This window comes from Brachypodium distachyon, chromosome 2 (assembly GCF_000005505.3).
Source record: "Brachypodium distachyon strain Bd21 chromosome 2, Brachypodium_distachyon_v3.0, whole genome shotgun sequence".
Classification (NCBI taxonomy): domain Eukaryota; kingdom Viridiplantae; phylum Streptophyta; class Magnoliopsida; order Poales; family Poaceae; genus Brachypodium; species Brachypodium distachyon.
In genome coordinates this window covers 46,983,468-47,004,370 of record NC_016132.3, presented here as the reverse complement: position 1 = coordinate 47,004,370, position 20,903 = coordinate 46,983,468, and the positions used below count along the sequence as shown (strand labels likewise).

Here is a 20,903-nt window from a genome sequence, read left to right as displayed (position 1 = left end):
ATGGAATAAGGAGGGGAGAAGAGGAGGGTGGGGACTCGGGAGCAGGAGGGATTCGCGGGTGGACTCGGTCTTGTGTAGACCGAGATGAGTGCAGCGTGCTCGCTGATCTGTCGTTCGTTCATCACACTGGTTTCTCCAGTTCGTCCACCTAAACTTCTTTTTTTACAGCCACCTCAACTTGGTGTGTTACAACTTTTTATTTAGGAAATGCCAGTATTACGAATAAAGGTGTGTTACACCTAGTTTAGTGGATCCAAACAGTTTTGTTGCAAACAGGATGACACTGGTTACATCGGTTTCGAGCTAGATGCTCATTTTTTACCCTCAAATTTCACCTTTTAGACAGCTTTGACTCCATTTAGTGAAATTTTTATTTTTACTTCTCGTTTAGCAAAACCTGTGACACTGATGACCCATTTAAAAAACTAAAGGGGATGGTGAGAGGCAAATGTTCTTCTTTTTTCTAGACACCGAAGGCTTCCTAATTAGAAACAGGGCCAGAGCGAATATAGTCTTTTACAACAAGGTTAGCTATGACAACAAGAACTACCGGAACCACTGGACCTAGCGAAGCTGGCGAGTTCATGCGCCACATGATTTAGTTTTCTACCAATATGAGAAAAACACAGGAGAGAGAAGCACTAGCGTTAGCAATCTCGCTATAGATGCTCCAGGCAGTGGACATGTCGTTTGTGTTGTTAGGCTGTTGATCACCGTCGTGCTGCAGTCCGATTCCACGATGATGTTAAGAGATGTACAGCTCCTTGGCCCTCTGAATGCCCATCAACACCGCTCTACTTGAGCTTCTTCAATAACTCGACACGTCTGGAGGACAATACTTGAGGCCAAGAGTGAATCGCCGCTGGCCACCTTCATCTACAACCCGTCGGCATCCTCTGCCTCTCCATTGACTCACAAATCCCAGTTCAGAGCTGGCCGACTGCATGTAATCACCGACAGCCAACAAACTGCGGAATCGACCGGATCGAATCAGGAATAGGCAGAAGCTCCCAGTAAAAAAAAACGACTCCCCAGATCCCCCGATCCGAAAAAACCGGCAGCCCCGATCCATCCTTCTCCCTCGCCCCTGCCGGCTCACGCCGCCGGGCAAGCCCGTGTGGGGCCGGTGGCGGCGGGCCCCGTGCTCGCTGCAGTTCTGTTCCCGCGGAGCAGGCCAGCTTTGGCGCGACGCCTCCCTGTCCGCAGTGGCGGCGGTGGCTGCCCTGGGCGCGTCTCGCGGCCGGCCTTAGCGGCGGCGCCTCTCGGGCCGCGTCGGTGCGTGCGGCCGCCGGCAGGCCCTTCCTCGCTGGATCCGGCAGTCATCTTCGTCGGCTCTCGTGTTGGCGGGGTGTGTGTGGTGTGGGTCGGTACCGGGAGAAATTCTTGGTCGGCTCATCCGACCACGACGACGGGGACTCCTTCTCTGAGGCGTTGTTGAGGTAACTGCACACCACACCCGCTCGAAATTCCCCGGTGAAAACCCACGGTCCTCGGACTAGACGGCGGCGACGCCGATGGCGTCGCTTTTCCCCTTGGGGGCGTCGTTGGGGGAATGCTAGATTTGTGGGTGAAGGGCGGCAGTCGCTGCTGGGCGCGTGTTCTTCGGGGGCTCTGGTTTGCAACGTCGTTTACAAGGCTGGCTGGCATTTCAATGCTTTGTTTTTTCGTCTTGAAGATGGGTTGTTGGATGACGGTGGTGGCTGATACTGGATCGTGCACAGTCGGCACGTGCACAGTCGGCACACGGCACGTGCACAGTCGGCACACGTTGAGAATTCGTTTGTCCGGTTGTGTTCTTCGTGTGGCCTCCGGATTTAGGTGTTGAGTGTTGGTGCGGTCAGAGCACTCGGCTCCGATAATGTCCACACCCTTCATCAGTCTTGTAGGAATAGCTTGGTGGCTTTGGGTAGATTGATCGTTGTATTCGTCTCGCCAGACTTGTAAATAATTGAATAAATTTGGTTGTGTGCATCAATTTGATGCAGAGGCCGGGGGTCTCGACCACCTTCTCGGAAAAAAAAACTTGAGGCGAAGAGAATGGTATGAAAAATTCTGGAATTGCTATAGAGGAATAACATACGAATCATCATTCATCAATCACTTTAATCGACAATCACCCGCATTATGCGAAGGAAACACACTGGAAATACACACGTCTGATCTGGCTTGCTACATGAGTCTGAAAAGTGGGATCCACCTGTCAGGACTGAGGAGATTTGGGCAAAAATCTTAAACCTTGTTTAGTTTTAGGAACACCCAAAACTCTCAAAAATCATTTCTACCAAACAATCATTTGGCATTTCTAGTGTTTTTCATTTTGGGGTGGATAATACCCTAGAAAAGTTCCAAAAAACTCTAGTACCAAACAATGTCTAAATAGAGTCCTTAGTGAAACAAGTTTTGCTAAATAGGGTCAAAACCGTCAAAAAATGGATTTCACTCTTTAGGTTCATTTTTTTTATAGTCTAGGCCTGCACTGCACTCTGGTCTTAACATATATTTCCATCATTTATCTTCAATGTTGTGGATTTCGTGGTTGTATCGAAATTGGGTGGTGCCTCCTCGGTTTACATGCAACATGTGTTCCGTTCCCCTGCCGGCCGGCAACTTCGCCCTTATATCTACCCCTTATCATCACGCCTACCGCCGTCACAAGAGGATGTCGGTCACCTGTATTGCTGGTATGACGACCCCGATAAAGGTGAGCAACCTACTCTTTGCGACAGCCTATATTTCTCTACTCTCAAATCTTCTGCTTTGTCGTTGCATCTAGCCATCTTCTCATATTCTGATGGTACCGTTCTCACCCAATTCAGCGGCTTCATGGTGTTTTGCACTCTATCTATATGATGCCTGCTTTCTATGTGATACTAAGCATGATATGTACTCCGAAGTCAAAACACTGATCATAGCGGGGGTGATGAAAGCCTATTATTGATAATAGGGAAGAAAAAAAAGAAATCCTGTTATTGATCAAAAAAGTAAAGAAAGTGAAAGCCTATTATCCATCTTTCCGCTTTTTAGTTATGAAAACGTATAATCTCTCCTCGAAAAAAACAATAAAAAAAACGTATAATCTGTGTTGTTACTAAGTTTTCTTCAGGCCCGAGTCCGTCGAGCGCCGTCAAGGCCAAAACGTTTTCCGACCTCTCCATTCTCCACCAGGCTGTTTTGCGCGCCACCACCACCGCACCATGCGCTGCCTCGCCGTCTCCGCCGCCACACTCAAACCCTAAACCCTCCACCGAAACCAATGGCGTCCCTCCTCTGCTCTCCCGCCACAAAATCCTTCTCCGTCGACACCTCCACGCTCTTCCTCTCCTCCCTGGCGTCACTGTCGCCCGCCCAGACCCACCCCATCTCCGCCCCCTCCGCGACCCCGCCCGTCCCGGCCACCGTACCATCCACAGCTCTCATCCCTAACTCCAGCTTCCTCGTCGACGCCTTCCGCCACGCTGGCGACTTCTCCGTCGCCTATTTCCTCTCCCACTTCCACTCCGACCACTACGCCGGCCTCGGCCCCTCCTGGCGCCGGGGCCTCGTCTTCTGCAGCGCTCCCACCGCGCGCCTCCTCGCCTCTGTGCTATCCGTACCTTCGGAGCTCATCGTCTCCATTGACATTGGCGCCCGCATCACCGTTGATGGCTGGGGCGTAGTCGCCGTCGATGCCAACCACTGCCCTGGTGCCGTCCAGTTCCTTTTCACCTCCCCTGGACCAAACACGAAGAGGTATGTACACACCGGGGACTTCCGCTATACGGATTCTATGAGAAGCGACCCTAATCTGCTGGAATTTGTCGGTGCTGATGCTGTATTTCTGGACACCACCTACTGTAACCCCAAATTTACATTTCCTTCTCAAGAGGAGTCAGTGGAATATGTTGTGAACACAATAAAGCAGGTGAAGGAGGAGAGTGAGGCAGCCGGAGAGCGTGTGCTGTTTTTGATCGCGACTTATGTTGTAGGCAAAGAGAAGATTTTGCTGGAGGTTGCACGGCGCTGTGGGTGCATGATACATGTGGATAGCAGGAAGATGAAAATTTTGACAGGACTGGGGTTTGGTGGTGAGAAAGGAGTTTTTACTGAGGACGCAGCAGCATCAGATGTGCATGTTACAGGGTGGAATATTTTGGGGGAGACATGGCCCTATTTCCGGCCGAATTTTGTGAAAATGAAGGAGATCATGATGGAGAGAGGGTACACCAAGGCAGTTAGTTTTGTGCCGACCGGATGGATGTATGAAACCAAGAAGGAAGGGTTTGCTGTTAGGGTGAAGGATTCACTCAAGATACATCTTGTGCCTTATAGTGAGCACTCGAGCTATGATGAGTTGCGGGAGTACGTGAAGTTCTTGCACCCAAAACAGGTCATCCCAACTGTGGGAGTCGATGGTGGGAAGCTTGATGGTAAGGAGGCGATTGCTCTGAAGAAACATTTTGCGGGATTAGTGGACGAGACGGCGAATAAACACGAGTTCTTGTCAGTGTTCCATCCAAGATCGATATGTGCTACTCTTAACCATGAGGATGTGCTGGCTAAATGCTTAAGGGATCAAGATGGGGAGGAGTTTGCTTCCTTACCAGAAATCAATAATGCTTCTGAATTATCAGACAGTTCAAACATTAAGATTACAGAGGAAATGAAGAAAGAACTATCAGATTTCCTACCATCATGGGTCAGCCAGGACCAAATCCTAGGCCTGTTGATGAGGTCAGGTGGTGATGTTGTTCAATCAGCATCTGATTTTTTTGAGCGGGAAAGAGATTTCTTTGAAGAAGCAAATGTTTCTAATAATGAAATGTCTAAGTCAGGGGGAATCCACACTTCTGATCATGGACCTTCTGCTGATGTAAGTAGTCAGCAGGAAGTAACTTTATTTTCAGAGAAGCCCATGGAGCCTTCTACAAAGCTGGTGAACTTGACTCCTGTGAGAATGAACTCGAATCTTCCCAAGAAGGAAAGGAAGAGGGTTTCTAGCACTGCAAACAAGTCAAAAAAGAAAGGAAGGTCTGCTGCCTCAACAGAATCTGGTGGGCGCAAACAGCCCACAATTACAAACTATTTTGGTAGAGCAATGGCAGCTGCTTCTAAAAGCGAGACCGCCAATAAAGTAACAGTGGACCCATATGAAAACATTGGAGAGAAGGAGAATGACACTCAGTTAACTGATATTGTAAAAACGCACGAGCAGGGCATAAACCAGCTTCTTCAGATTGTAGATGGCAGCATGTCCAGAGAATCTGCAATTTCTTTACTTGAGAAGACGAAAGGAGATGTCAATGTAGCAGTTGACATGTTCTACAGTAAAATCCAAAACAATAACGTACCTGTTAATGACAAGAGTATTGTACCGCAGAATACTCAAAATGAAATTATAGATAAAAATAGTAACTCAGACATCATTCAAAGCTCTTCTCAGGCTACTCCAAAGATGCAAAACCTGTATGTACAAACTTCTTTAGCACAAGCAGATTCGATGAATATATCATTGCCAGTTGAAAAGTATCTGCCGATTGAGCATGGTTAGCTACTAGCTGTTGAGAGTTATTACCGCCTTGCTTCTTAGTAAGTCATGCCATATATGTACTCTTCTGCAGCTTGCTGGACAACAGGACAGCCTGCGCCATACCTGCATTTGGCTCGCACTTTCGATCTGGTTGAGAGAGAAAAAGGAAAGATCAAAAGTACTGCCATGCTTTGCAACATGTTCAGGAGGTTTTCCAATGCTTATAACTCTACCTATATGTGTTGGTATCGATCATCTAATGGAAATTTTCACCATCAGGGATATCAGTTAATAACTTGTCTTTGAATGCAGTTTGCTTGCCTTATCACGAGATGATGTGCTACCTGCTGTTTATCTATGTACTAACAAAATTTCTCCCGGCCATGAAAATATGGTAAGTACTGTAATTACCATACTTTCCACTTTCCAACTATGTACTGTTGGTTACTTGTTAATAAGATCTTGATTGGAATTCCTGTGTTCATACAAGGAAACTCCGCTCATTGGATATGAGGTTTCCTACAAAATTTCCGTTGAGAATACTGTGTTCCAAACCAGACCAAACTGGACAAACTCTATCAGTCAGGATAAACTGACTCTCAATATTAAGTCAATGGAGTATTGACAAATCCTTTTCTTGTTCAATGTTTTCTTTTACTCAGTTGCATTAAATAAAATCTACAACAGATCCCACATTTACTGTTTAAATATAAATATACAACATCCTAGTCCAGCATGGTACTTTAGTCTTCTCTTCATTGTCTATCTTTTTTTGAATGCTTTTGTTATGCCTTGTCTCATATGACAGTATGACACATCAATACAGTAATTCCATGTCTGTTAATGAAGATAGGAACTAAACATTGGCGGGAGTCTAATTATTTCTGCTCTGGTGGAGTCATTAGGAACCAGCAGATCTAAAATACATGAGATGTACAAAACTCACGGCGATCTTGGTAAGGCTAAAAGTAGCAATTGTTTTTTCATAGTTCTTTTGTGAGGAAACAGCCTACCACATGGTGTAATCTGTCATGGCCGTGTCTTTGAAAGTAGTGTGATGTATGGATGCATTTGGCAGGCTTGTGGCCAGGTCCAACAGCATTGTATACCTTCATGCACAAGTTATTACTGTTTAACTGGCTATATATAGTATCAACAGTGTTTGTTGTGTTATTTGTAGGTGATGTGGCCCAAGAATGCCGTCAAAATCAAACGCTACTTGCTCCTCCTCGTCCACTCTCAATCCGTGATGTATATTCCACACTTCGAAAGCTAAGGTATTACTTACAAAATAGTATATATCTTCGTATGATGTTAATTTTATCTGGTATATCTATTTTACGATAATGACTGAGTCATCTTTCTTTCTACTCGCTATTTACATGACCCAAAAATAACACCCAAGAAAGTTGTTGAGTAATTTTTTCCTGCAACACATACAATTCTTTCCTGGCTGACTAGCGAGGGTGCCACCTCATCATCCAGGTGAAGTTGTAGTCGTAATGGATAAGGTAAGTCAAGTCAATAATCATACGGAGTAAAACTGTCCACCTGTCCTTCCTCTCTAATAGAGTTGAATGGATCTTTCAAAACATTGCACAGTGTTTTAAGTAATTCGACTTGAGCTATCCAGACAGTACTTCCTTTCTTGTATGGGTCTGTTTACAATACTATTCCATATTGTCAAATTTTAATAGATACTCCATATCGTAGCAACTAATGGTAAATAACATGTCACTGCAGACTGCATTATTTTCTGTTCAGTTTCTAGTTACATTTGTATATATAGTTTTCCGATGATAGTCATAAGCAAATCTCCTAAGATATTAAGATATTCTGGTTTTGTGTTCATGCAATAACCTCACTGTTTGTTTCAAGATAGACGATACTAAATTAATAATAGTCATATTTCACATGATATCATTTATTGCCGTATGGAATTCTGTAAATGATAATCTGCTTTATTTCATCAGTTTTTTTTTGTATTAGTGCAATATCAGGTGGTGGGAGTGCTGGAAGGAGAAAAATTCTTGTCTTGCATCTTATTCGGTCTTGCAGAGAAATGGAAATGAAATTTCTTGTTAGAACACTGGTGACGCATCCTTCCTTCTGCTTGATAATTTCAATTTTTCTTATCTGAGGCTGTATCATCTTGAACCATTGCAGATTATTATACTCGGATTTTGTGGTTTTGGTTTTCTGTGCTTATTTGTATTTTCCAATTCATCTTTCTCAGTTGGTAGTTTGTTCATTATTGCACATTGGTGGACGGCTTCCATCCATTTCCAGACTTGTTAAATTCTGATCTCCATTTTCAGAAATGATATATTTAGTGAAAATTGTGGCTCGGTTTTATTATGCATTTTTCGTTATTATTATCCCCATTCATGCTACCAAGTCTTTTTAAACTAAGTATGCAAATTGTAACCCATCCTTCAATTGGCTCCTACTTATGACTTATGAGAATTAGTATGGCAATTACTACTGAATGTTGTGTTTTTTCTTTTGTCTACTCCTCCCTTTTTCACGTGTGGTTGAGCATACCAACAGGCACGTAACTTGCGTATTGGGGCTATGATGAAGACAATTTTACCTGCTCTTGCGCATGCTGTTGTTCTTGATGGAAAATGTGCAAAAAACACAGTGGTATCCTTGGAGGGCATCAAATCAGAATTGCAGGTTTGTTTAACTAAGTCAAACATGTTCTTTGTTGTGAATATAGTTTGTTTAATGGTGTGAGCTTTGTTCATAAGCCCTATACATTGGGCAATGTGGAGTAACAAACATACTAACATCTATGGGGCCTAGACCTGTCTCAAAAGATACCTACAGCATCGCACTGCTACGATTGTTTTCTGTCAGAATATGAATTTCTTACCACATAGAATAGGACCTCTTTGGATTGCTGGAATTGAGAAACGTAGGAACAGGAATGGATTCTCCACTATCCACTTTCAAACACCTCGGCTATATACTAATTTGATAATTTACACAATTTTCTGAAACAAGAATGTTATCTTCCTCTTTGAGCAGGGCCTTTCAAGTGAAGTTACTGAGGCATACAATGTCATTCCTAATATGGTGAGTAATCATTAGTTAACTTATTTGATTTGATATATAATGGTACATGATTTCCTCAATATTGGTTGCATCCTTTTCAAATGTGCTAAATATCTAACTTACATTGCTGGAAACCTATACCCTTCGCGAAAGAGTTCTTGTAAGTTAATCAAGAGAAGAATATTTTTTTAACCTTAATTATAGCAAAGTATTCTAAATGTAATATATAGTTGAAGACTTGAAGTGCAACTTCTAATATTAAATTACCTCCAGCATTATCATTATACTTTAACCTTCTTAAAAGGTAATTATGTGGTGTATATAACTAAAAAGGCATTGCCTTCCTTCACAAGAGAGAATAGTTTGATCCTGCTACCTGACAATTTCAACAAAAATGAATGACCATTAGCCAACATATGTGCTTATGGAGAATGATGCAAGTGGTGGCTAGAAAATTTTGTAAGGGCAGTTTAAAGATTAATATTTGACATTTATAAATTCTTCAGCAAGATTAGATAGATTTGATCCAACTGAAACAAGATGGTTCTTGGTTCATGAGACAAAATGCTTACCTTTTGGTGACATTATTTGTCTTGTCAGGATTTGCTTGTCCCCTCTCTTTTGAGAGAAGGCACTACATTTGCAGCTTCGTCCTTAGCAATGCTACCTGGCACACCTATTCCACCTATGCTTGCAAGGTATGTGCCTGTGTGATGCTGTTTGCAATCCAATTATTTTTTATTGACTTACTTTCCAGTGTAAAATTTGATGGTTTTGTTCTTTTTTTTCCAGAATTACTAATGGGCTCACTCAAGCACTGAAATTGTTTGATGGTAGAGCATTTACTTGTGAGTACAAGTGCGTTCATTGCTCTCTAAGAAATTATTTATTAGCAGAACCTACTCTCATGATATGAATACTAGTGTACATCAATTTGTTTATGGATTGCTAAGTATAACACATGGTATCTAGCTGCAGTATCGGTTCAGGCTGGTTTAACCAGACTATAAAATTACCAATATGATAGCTGGAACATACATCTTTAAACATAAGCATGGGTTTTGTTTGAAGGTCCATGAGAATTGTGGAACCTGGACAAAGTAATTAGGGAGAAATAATTTCCTATTGTCATGGATGTTTTGAGTTTGCATAATTCATAGGATCAGTTATGCTGAAAACCCCTGAAATCTGGGTCTGTGATTGCCATAGGAAGTTACAAGCTTAACCACACAGTGAAGGTCCAGTAACTGCTTGTCTAGTTTGTAAAGAAAACTAGTTATAATAACTAATAAGCCCTTAGACATGGGTTGCATAACTTATTTAATAATAATAACTTTCCTTTGTTTCCAGGTATGATGGTCAGCGTGCACAGATTCACAGATTAACTGGTGGATCCGTGCAAATATTTTCAAGGCAGATGAAAGATTCAACTTCTCGATTTCCCGATCTAGTGAATATGATCAAAGAGTTGTGCAGCCCTGAGGTGGCCAGCTTTGTACTGGATGCTGAAGTAAGTTTAATTCCTGAGGAACAACTCTCCATGTTTTTCTTTTCACAATAGAACACTTCTTTACCTTCTATTTATTTTATTTTATTCGTGCATTCAATCAAGGTTGTGGGAATTGATAGAAATAAAGGAAACAAGCTGATGTCATTCCAAGAATTGTCTTCGAGAGAGAGAGGGAGCAAGCACTCCTCAATTACAATTCAGAATATAAAGGTGCTTTAATTATTCTTTATAATTCAGAATAATCGAATGAGCCTCAGCTTCTTCTTGTCTCTCCAGTTTTCACCAGTGCTTACCTTTTATTGAGGGAGGATTTCTTACATGGAAGGGTGGGTGCTTGAGTTTAGTGTTGAGGTACTTGTGCATCTCTAAAATTTCTCAAAAACAGAATCATAGATGCGCATCATGTTAGAACACGTGCGCCTGCAAAACAATCATGCAAAAAGATCAAATGGGCCCTGCCAAAAATGTATAAACAATTCTACTTTTATTTTTTATTAGTGAAGCTAGAACCACTTGTTATTTTAGTACATGGCACATTTGATCATATTTTCATGACTGTTTGCAGGTGCATATGTTCTAACATTATGCACATCTATGTTTTTTCTGAGAATTTTTTTACATGCACAAGCACCTAAATCCTAAACTCAAGTAAACAGTATTGCATGTTCATTTGCTTTCCCATCATTGATCACCACAATCAAATATATAGGTAGCAATATGTTTGCACTTTTATTAGCATTAATATGTAATATCTTTTCTGCATGAAAATCTGTATTTCAGTTTTTCTAGCATGTTCCGCTATCCCTTTGAGCTCAAGAGATAAGAGTATGCGTGCTCAAAAGAATACAGTCAGTGATACTGTCAGAGTTCCTGTTAGGAGGCCAAATTATTTTCCCACTACATCTAACTGGCTTATTTTATGATTAACAAAGAATGTGCTTTTGTGTTTGCTGTATTTGGCTTTCCTTCTCCATATTTAATTATCACGGTAAGCTTATTCCATTTCTTGTCCTAATCATATTTTATCATTCTCAAGTTGATACTATGCTGACCACTCTGCAGGTTGACATCTGTGTGTTTGTTTTTGATATCATGTTCTGCAATGGAGAGAGGTAACATTACGGAACACTTTTGCAGTTTTAGAGTTCCAATTTTTTTGAAGGGAATATAGAGTTCATGTGTTTGTGTGGATGTTTAAAAAAGACTTGTGTTATAAGAAAGTAACTTTTGTTGAGCAATCACCCCTATCCTGTAGCCAAAAAGATGCTCTTAAGATGGTTAGCAATGTCCTTTATTTCAGTCGAGAGATTTATTTCTCGATTCCTTTATTCGCACAGTAATTAGTTATCTGCTGAATTTAGTTTTTCTGTGCCACACTTCAATTATTGTGGTCTTACTCTTTTAGTTTATCAGCAATTATTGATACGAACAAGAACTTCAGACAATTCAATTAAATTGCTTACAGGTCATGTCCCATGTTTGCCTATGGAAATGTTTGCTATAAGCTATATATTTTTTAACTGTGTGTTATGCATGTGCTTTATTGAGTAAACTGCACTTTGGATTGCATATTCTTACCTTGCCGCTTGCACAGTTACACTGCATATTTTTTAAAACGGGCTAGATATTGTAGGTATTGATTCGATTTTAGCTTACCACATATGCCAGGTGGTACGGGCTAGATATTGTGACCGTAAGATTCTCAGACTATAGGTATATTGCGAAAACCCACCTAGTTCAGTAGTACCCACACACCTGTGACATCACTCTTTGTCACATCTGTGATCTGTGCTATCTCAGCAAGGCAATTAACATGCCTGCGGGAAAGGCGAAACGAGGTAATTTTCTTCCTTGTTCTCCTTCCTCCACCAGACTTGCGGAAGAGGAAGTCCGCGTGCTCAGCCCTTCGTCATTCTCCTCTCTTACAGCAACCAGGAATATGAGAGCCCAAATTGGCGGTTCAGTCCCTATCGTCACGTTGTGCGTATCTCCAGGACGCAAGAATAGGAGGCAATGGCCTGAGCCATGTGGCCCATGTAGCCAGTGTTGAGCTCATACTCGAACCTAGCCACTGGATGCACATGTGTCACGCCAACAGGGTATCGGCTGTTAAAGCTGAGCTCCTTTTCTTCTCCCACCTCATCGTTTCCTCCATGCGACCCGGCGATCCCTCCAGCACTAGGAGTATGTTGGAAGAGAGGGTTGGGGATGAGTAGGAAGAAGCACCTCACAAGCTGACATATGGGCCAAAGAGGATTAGTTTGTCAGGATGACATGAAGGCCCAACAAGTTAGTAGATTTGATTAACTACAAAACTGTTTTGTTATACCAGTGCAGCTGGCCCTGGCTTGAGTGAAGTAGCACGAATGTGGCAGCTGACATGTGGGTCCGTTTCACTGAACCAGCTCGGTTTTCCCTTTTATTATACGTGGTTTGCAGCCTGATTCTATGATCACAATATTTTGTCCAATTTTGACAATATGTGGTGCAAGTCGCAGCTGCGGTAAAAATATGTGGTCCAGAATACAATCGATTCTCTGTTGTTTATTCAAAACATGAGGAACTTAATTGTGTTTCTCTGCAGGCTATTGGATTACCCTCTTCGACAAAGGAGAAACTGTATGTCTCTATACCATCTTGGAAAACTTGTATAAGCAGTACAGACGTTTGTTGAATAATGCCTCAAAGAATGTCATGAAACTTCCTCCCGCATTTTGCCTTGCAGATATCCATGACTATTTTCAGGAGAAGCCAGGACACTTTGAGTTAGCTCAGCAGCTAATTGTAAGTTTTATCCTTAAACGAAACGTATTCATTTTTATGGATGTAATAGGCTGTCAGGACTCGAGTGACACACAGTACAAGGATTCGAGGACACAACCGGACCCTATACATTAGAAAACATCAGAACTCTGAATCTTGATAGTGTTGTCGTAGAATCAGATCAGACATGAATAGGCTAATCTTCACCGTGGTTCTTGCAACCTTGGGTGATAAACTTGACTCCAGTGAACCGCTTCTGCATGTGTTTTTTAAACTGTAGTACTCCCTCCGATCCTAAACTGTAGTACACAATCGCTCGAGAACTGACAGCTATAGAGACAAACCACCTGTCTCTTTTTAACTGATGGCAGAAACAAAAAAATTGGAGCTCTGACAGTATCTTCTCATAATAGCTACTCCCTCTGATCCATAATAAGTGTCTTGGACTTGGTACAAAGTTGTACTAACCAAGACACTTTTTATGGATCGAAGGGAGTAATTTACTGTTACCACCATTTCTGCCTTTCCTGCACACACGACCACAACAAAGACACTACATCTGTTAATGTTAATAGTAGTTGATATGTTATTTCATCTTTTTCCTTAGTTATTTTTCTTCAAGCAAAATATATTTTGCATGTTGCATTATAGTACTTCAGCAACTCTTCTTCACAGTTGAGTATCTACAAACAAGAAGACAACAGCTTCAGCATAAGACAGCAGTTAGCCATAGCATAGCATAGCAAGCAACTTAACGGTGCTATTTCAAGCATACGAGTTTTTTTTTAAAAAAAACTGTAGGGTGGGCCCCAACAGTATGATCAATAGGAACTCAAATTCAGAGCCCACAAGGTTTTGAATCCAGGTGGTGGAATCGTACATCCACTCTGCCATGCTAAAATTTCAAGCACACAAGTGTTCTTTTTAGAACTGTAGGGTAGGCCCCAACAGTATGATTGACAGGAAACCAAATTCAGAGCCCATGAGAATTTGAAGCCAGGTGGTGGAATCGTACATCCACTCTCCTCCAGCCATGCTAGAATTTCAGTCATGCAAGTTTTTTTTTTAAGAACTGTAGGACAGACCCCCAACAGTATGGTCGATAGGAGCCCAAATTCAGGTTCCATGAGGATTTGAAGCCAGGTAGTGAAATTGTACATCCACTCCTCCAGCCAAGTGAGCCTAGCTCACTTAGGCTAACCCACTCTTGTTGAAATTGTGAAAAAATTGAGTATTCTTGTAGTACCCAACCTTTCTTTCTGTGCTTGTAACTAATCGCGGATGAATCCATTTTTACTCTGTAGGTTGAAAAAAATGAAGCATCTGTGGATAATTCTAGCACTTTACACAGAATGAGCAGCTTTTTCGAAAAGGCATGTCAGTCTTCTTGTGAGGGTATAATGTTGAAGACTCTAGATGTTGATGCTGGATACTCTGCTTCCAAGCGCTGTGATTCGTGGTTAAAGGTAAGAACTGGTTTTTTGAAGAAGTGTTCAAGCCTTCATGTTTCATATTTTCTGAAGTATAACATCCTGCATGGTGTTGCAGGTCAAGCGCGACTATGTGGAAGGCCTTGGTGATAGCCTTGACTTAGTTCCCATCGGTGCATGGTATGGAAATGGACGGAAAGCTGGATGGTAGGTTTATTCCCTGTGCATCTGTGCATTTTGAGTGAACTGCCCCTGCCCTCACCAAGCTATGCATCTTGTCTACGAAATTGTTTTTACAGGTACAGCCCTTTTCTTATGGCATGCTACAATCCTGACTATGAAGAATATCAAAGTGTCTGCCGTGTTATGTCTGGTTTCTCAGATGAATTCTACAAAGAGGTATGTTTGAATTGTTTTTTCGTTGAATCGTGCCACCTGTTCCTAGTAGCCAGCATCTTTGAGAACATGTTAAATAGTTTGCTTACGTGCGTTTCTTGCTTTGACAAATTGACATTACAAAAGAATGAAGTTGGCTAACATATGATCAATAATGAAATTAGATAATACAGGATAGGGGAAATTGGCCAGGGGACACCGTTTTTTTGTGCCCTTTGCCCAAACACACCGTCCGATTGTGGATTTGCTGGGTACCATTATAATTATGTGGCCATTTGCGGAAATTGGCCAGTGGACACCGTTTTTTTGTGCCCTTTGCCCAAACACACCGTCCGATTGTGAAACACACCGACGGTCAAAAAGCGGAAAGTTGACCTTTTCTATGTTTCAGTACTACGCTTTGATTTGTCAGCAACTTGATCGGGACCCTCGATGATTATGATCTAACTTCCTTTGAGACAAACTGAGACACTAGAAACAGTTGTCAACAGAAAAACCTTCAATAATATTCAAAATATATACTTCTCATTGTATCTAGCTTTCGAAGGGAAAAGACAGAGATACCTACCAACATAAAGTAAAAGCAAACAAGAATCGCAGGACTGTTCCTGCGTAATTCGATGCATATGGAGTACGGAATTAAGCAAAAACAGAGCAATTAAAAATTCGTTGATTATACTTTCAACTTTCAAAAAAAATCAATGAGTATGATTCATGTAGTAGTACGTAGTCACACAACACAGCACAAGCCTAAACCGTTCGGCAATGTCTTCGCAACACCGAATAGCAGAACTATAGTGAAACAACACGGGAGAGAGAGCTAATTATTAGAGAAGGGGTAAGATGATAATGCAACATGCAGAAAAAGTCAAGTTTCCGTTTTTGGACCCAGCGGTGTGTTTCAGCAAATGGCCACAGAATTGTAATGGTACCCAGCAAATCCATAATTGAGCGATGTGTTTGGTCAAAGGCCACAAAATAACGGTGTCCACTGGCCAATTTCCCCTACAGGATACTATTTACTTTGGCGAGAGGATGACTTTAGCTACCTGAGATCCTGTGAATATATTTCTGAAGGATACATTCTCCCTGTGGCAGCTGTTGGTTTTTTATTTTAGTTTGAACATAAATCATATCCATGATCAGAGTTATCTATTTTCCTGTTATTAAACCCTGTATGTCTATCCCTTGTGATGTTGTAGATTTTTTGTGCAGATGAAGGAGTTTTATTCTGAAGAAAGGATACTGCCCAAGAAACCTGTTTACTACAAAACAGATGAGCTGCCAGAGTTGTGGTTCAGTGCTGAACAAGTTTGGGAGATCCGAGGTGCAGGTAATTTGAAGGCCCTCTTATGAAAATCTCAATTTGTAAACATGTCAGTTATTCCATCTCTTCTTTTACGGAATGTCAATTCTTTCTTGGAGCGAATAAATTTTGTTGGGCTTGCCACATAGTTTACAAGACCTTGGAGAAATAGATATCGAAGGCGTGGTATTTCTAATTTTCTTCTTCTGGGCAGACCTTACATTATCCCCTGTACACCACGCGGCAACTGGGATTGTCCATCCGTCGCGTGGGATCTCGGTGAGGATGCCGAGGTACATACGCTCTGTTCCAGATCGGAGCCCAGAGGACTGTAGCACGGCTACGGATGTTGCTTGCATGTTCAAAGCTCAGACCAGGAAGATGGAGGTCAGCAGCGATGGCCCTGCCAGCAGTCACTAGTTACTAAAATCTTGATAAGGCCTTACGGTGCGTTTTGTACGTGTGCATGAGCAGAGTAGTTTGAATCAAACACTGTATGTTCTTTTTCATCTTTTGTATATACAGCACATTTGGAAAAACCCTTTAAGACCATATTTTCCAGAAATGTCCTTTTCCTGCATTCTTATCCTTCACACCAGCCCATTTCGAACGAAAATATCCTTCTGATATTGGCCCGCTCTACTATATTCCAGTGTTCCAGTTGTAATCAAATTCATGATGTCAGAATAAGGAGAATTAATCAGGACGGGAGGAATCGTACCAGTCACCTCTCAAACAACGAAGACATCGTTGTACATGCGCCTGGCAATAATTATTGCTACTTACAAGTATAACAACCACATGCACGCGTAAAATATTGAATTGCGCGTTCGATAATAATAATAGTAAGAGCTCAGGGCAGAGAGCTGCCCTAGACAATGATCGATTTTGGTTACTTGCTTCAGACAAACTCCTAACAAAAGACGTCAATTTCCCCAACTCACGCAGGCGATTTGACAGGCCCACAAAGCTAGGTCAACGTGCACAGGAAAAGGCCTATTATGAAGGCAAGAAAATGCCTATAATTGAAACAACAACATAGCCATCTACTTGTCCAACTTGTCGCTCGAAGAAATATACTTAAAACTCCTTCAAAAAAAATATAATTAAAACAGAGGAAGGCAACAAGGTATCTCTACTCCAGTCTCCGGCTGGATCAATTTCTGTGTGAACCTGCATCATTCAAAGCGTTTACCTCTATGCAATGAAAGCAGCAGTGTAGCTTGTGAGCCAAGTGTGAGACTATTAGCTCACATCAATTCCCACTCATGTATCGTGCTTAACATAATCAAAGGCCATAAGCAAAGCATGAAAGCACCAACATAGTTATAAGATCCCTATAGTAATACTTCCCGGGTGGCCGGGTCTTTAGACTGCAGATATAATAATGTACTCATGACAAAATGTATCATTGACTCGGAACTAAGAATTCAAAGCTGACAAAATTAAGTCGGCCATTCTTAAAGAAGAACAAAAACAGAGACGTACGGCTGCTGACGAGCGAATGATGCTAGCTAGTACAATGTACATACACAGGAGTCTGCAAAACATATACAAATACAGAAGTCTGTATATAACACACAACCCAATAGCTAGCTAGCCATAGATAGACAATTCCTTGTTGCAAAGCTTAGATATCTAGTTATAGCCTAGGTTGTACTACGTGACAAGCCGAGTACTAGTAAACTTTTCTATCCTTGTCGATCCCGTTGCATTAATTTTGGCCGAGCTAGTTTGGCGACGAGTAAATCGCTTCCCCATCCACCAGGCTTTATCCGCGGCTTGTAGCTGAAAAGCTGAAATGACAGGCTTGGCTACATACACATGCAGACAGGCCGCTCCCCGGTAACCTTCCTTGGAACGCCTCTTGTAGTGTAGTCTTATCCTCCCATTTCAAGCAATTTGCCGAACCTTCTCTTCTCTGGTCAGTCCATGGCATGATCGCAGGGGCGGAATTCGTTCGATCGTCCGGACCACCTCTTCCCTTCAAAATCCGCGCTCGAGATATACACAGACCAGAATTGACAGCCCTGCGTGGACTTGGTCCCATCAGTTAGCCATCAGGTCAGGCCCTAGTGTAGTCACTAGCTAGCAGTCTAGCAGATGCCGTGACCCGTTTCGTAGCATTTCGTTTCGTTTCGTCCGGTTGTTTTGCGGGGGTCCCCTGCCATGACAACCATGACAACAACGGAGGCTCCTTTCCTGCTAAAAAAAGCTAGCCATAAACTTTACTACGGAGTAGTACCTTTCTTTTCCATCACCTGGACTGCTGCATGAGGAACGCATGACACGGAGAGGTGAAAAAGGGGGTCCGGTGGATTTCGAAAGCACGATCCTGTCTGTCGATCGATCGTGTGAATGGCAGTCGGCAGTCGTAGATACGCCCCTAGCCTAGAGCCCGGTGGTTGTTGTGGTACAAAAGGGAGTCCGGGTATGTACGACCCGGTGACCTCTGCGTATTTCTTTTGCTGAGACCCATCTTGGCCAATGTTTTGACCGTGCTTAAAGCAGCTTTTAGTCGTCGAATTTGTTCATTCCTTACCCATGTCGGAAAGATCGACGGCTGCCTTCAGGATCTGGGTGAAGTTAAAGCAGTGGCGTCGAGGACAGGAAGATCTGTCCAACTGACCATGCGTCCGTGTGTGGGAATTTTGTCAGCTCGGCCGGTTCCTTTCCTTTGATGAACCGTCCTAGCAGGACCGATGAGATGAAGGCATGCATGGAAGAACAACAGGTCAGAAAGGGGATTCAGCATTGATGATCATGTAGGAGCAGAAACGTTGACCTTCCCACTTCAAGCTTAGCTGCATTCATGGTAGGTGAGGTCGACAGTTAGCGCATCACACAACAATATGCCAGTATCAGGGAAACGAACAAGCACTAGAGGCTAGCTAGAAAGGGTTTTGCTTTGCAGCACATGTACAGAACCGAGACCACACAGAGAGAGATAGAGATACTAAGTACGTAGTGGTTTCGGCTCCGGCCTAGCTAAGGACGTTTCATAGAGTCCACGCCAGAATTTGGCAAAGGAATAGGTGGATTCACGACCAAGTACACGAGGATCAGGTCCAGTAAGGGCCTGACACCGATGTTGTCGATCGATCGAGCCTCCGCCTTTTCTTCCATGATGAAAGAAAGAGCTTTCTCTTTCCCAGATGCCCTAAAGCGGCTTAGGAATATTCACCCCCTGCTAGGCGACAGGCGCAAGCGGCGCAAGCCAGGGGGGGAAAAGATAATCCTTCATCCCCCATCTCTTGTTTAAAGGAGATCAAGGGTTGACGCTTGTGAGAGGGACGCCGCAGCAGACGGCGGCCGGGGGTCTCTTAATTAGTCAGGGTGTCACGAACAAATTTGGTTAAGTTTCTCTCTGAAGTCAGAGCATAGTCCAAATCTAATCTCCGGGGATCGATCCATGTTACTCGTTCCTGCTACAGAGGTCCAAGGTTCCTTTCTTTTTCAAGAACCGGTCGGCGGCCGGAGTACATGCATTTTTTTTATAATAAAAGTGGAGTATACATAGAGAGATTTGCAGGATTTTTACTGAACTAACCAGCTGACCGTACGTACGTCCGTCCCGAAAGCAGGCTGATCGATGTTGCATGGATCCAGATTTGCACAGTACTAGTACTGTATTTCGTTTATCTCGTGTTGGCACTACAGGTATTAATCCCGACAATCCGACATCGTATTGCGTTGCGTGCATGCATGCGTTTTCAGAAAGTGCAAGTCCTTTTCTGACAGCTTAATACTGTACCAACACTTGCGGTGCAGCTAGGATGTGATCCTTTTCAGGTTGGTAGGGAAAGAGATAGGAGAGGGGAGCGCACACATCTGTGTTCTCAAACTCTGCCACGAGCCCACGAGTTCCTATCAATAATAAAAATGCCTTTGAGTCTCGATGCACTTTACTTGAAACACGCAGCGAGAGACGTGTATATATATATATGCATTTGTCCAGATTTGTAGTATTTTCTTGTGAGTCTTTTGTCCTTCTGTAAATTAACATTGAAGTCAGGGCGAGATTGGCTCTTCTCTTCGAATTGTATGTTTCGGTGTGTGTGTCTGTCTGTCTCTCTATCTATCTATCTATCTATATCTATATATATATATATATATATATATATATATATATATATATATATATCCAGACGGAGGGAATATGTTAATTCTACTTCTTGACAGCTGTAGATTTAGAGCAATTGAAGCAAATGGAGAAAAGCTTTTCAAAGCTGTGCATACTGTTGCAACAATGTTCTCGGCTAACAAGCGTGCACCTTTTGTTAGCCCTGAAAAGATCCTTGTTTATCTGTCGTGTATAATCTTCCCACGTCATACATATCTCGATTTATTACCAGTCTGTTGACTTGTCATTTTTTGGGCAGATGATGACATCAACCATCTAAGGCATGACAATTCTCTACAATGTAAGATTTCAAAATTTGGCTAGCCATAGTTGTCATAAGAACAAGAGTGAATTCCATTTTTATCCCCTAATTTCACTTTTCTGAAACAATATACCACAAACCTACCACACTTAAACAAAGTTGTGACGCGAATTAACACATCTAGTGTTTTCCGCACTTTTTCCCCAAATTATGACAGGTTGGGCCCACACATGAGGTTGTGTCACAAGTTTTGCTTAAATGAGGCAAGCTTGTCTGTTAAATGAGGTAATTTGTGTCACAAAAATTAAACTAGGGGGCCGTGCAGCGGTAAGAAATGAAATTCATTCTAAAAACAAAGAAATTATTTCATGAGGTTGGACCTCGTGGAAAGTTTCCTTTAGAACTAGATGCAAAAGGTGGTCTAGAGGAAAATTTCCTGCTTTCAAATCCGAATCAAACATGCTTTATAGAAAAAAAAATCTTAGAAATAAAATTCATTTGTAGCGGTGACGGAGCTTTGGGTTTGGATAACTTCAGCCCTTTCTTT

At 42.3% G+C, this 20,903-nt stretch overlaps 1 protein-coding gene and 1 non-coding gene across 4 annotated transcripts; both read left to right on the top strand.

The window, feature by feature from the left end:
- Nucleotides 1-3,110: 3,110 nt before the first annotated feature.
- Nucleotides 3,111-16,551, top strand: LOC100835014 (DNA ligase 6). 3 transcript variants are annotated; one of them, XM_010233847.3, is made up of 20 exons: nucleotides 3,113-5,522; nucleotides 5,598-5,715; nucleotides 5,819-5,900; nucleotides 6,360-6,462; nucleotides 6,687-6,783; nucleotides 7,496-7,598; nucleotides 8,057-8,185; nucleotides 8,540-8,587; nucleotides 9,167-9,264; nucleotides 9,359-9,424; nucleotides 9,917-10,076; nucleotides 10,179-10,286; nucleotides 11,139-11,188; nucleotides 12,661-12,695; nucleotides 12,802-12,860; nucleotides 14,144-14,305; nucleotides 14,388-14,476; nucleotides 14,569-14,668; nucleotides 15,881-15,998; nucleotides 16,186-16,551. In XM_010233847.3, the coding sequence occupies exons 1-20, from the start codon at nucleotides 3,254-3,256 to the stop codon at nucleotides 16,389-16,391; spliced, it is 4,200 nt and encodes a 1,399-aa protein (XP_010232149.1). In that variant the 5' UTR covers nucleotides 3,113-3,253; the 3' UTR covers nucleotides 16,392-16,551. The 3 variants fall into 3 exon arrangements, with proteins under 3 accessions (XP_024315819.1, XP_024315820.1, XP_010232149.1); XM_024460051.1 differs by lacking the exons at nucleotides 12,661-12,695; nucleotides 12,802-12,860; nucleotides 14,144-14,305; ... (2 more) ...; nucleotides 15,881-15,998; nucleotides 16,186-16,551 and adding an exon at nucleotides 10,353-10,427 and having other exon boundaries at nucleotides 3,111-5,522; XM_024460052.1 differs by lacking the exons at nucleotides 11,139-11,188; nucleotides 12,661-12,695; nucleotides 12,802-12,860; ... (3 more) ...; nucleotides 15,881-15,998; nucleotides 16,186-16,551 and adding an exon at nucleotides 10,857-10,991 and having other exon boundaries at nucleotides 3,111-5,522.
- On the top strand, nucleotides 10,440-10,702 carry MIR5184 (microRNA MIR5184). Its single transcript, NR_126932.1, has one exon. It is a non-coding gene; the product is annotated as a microRNA MIR5184 (primary transcript).
- Nucleotides 16,552-20,903: the final 4,352 nt, after the last annotated feature.

What these genes read in the sequence shown, in the direction of transcription:
- LOC100835014 (XM_010233847.3), top strand. Translation starts at nt 3,254, where the DNA reads ATGGCGTCCCTCCTCTGCTCTCCCGCCACAAAATCCTTCTCCGTCGAC. An exon ending in TCCACACTTCGAAAGCTAAG is followed by an intron (nt 6,784 to 7,495) that starts GTATTACTTACA and finishes TTTTTGTATTAG; the next exon opens with TGCAATATCAGGTGGTGGGA. An exon ending in GCATTTACTTGTGAGTACAA is followed by an intron (nt 9,425 to 9,916) that starts GTGCGTTCATTG and finishes CTTTGTTTCCAG; the next exon opens with GTATGATGGTCAGCGTGCAC.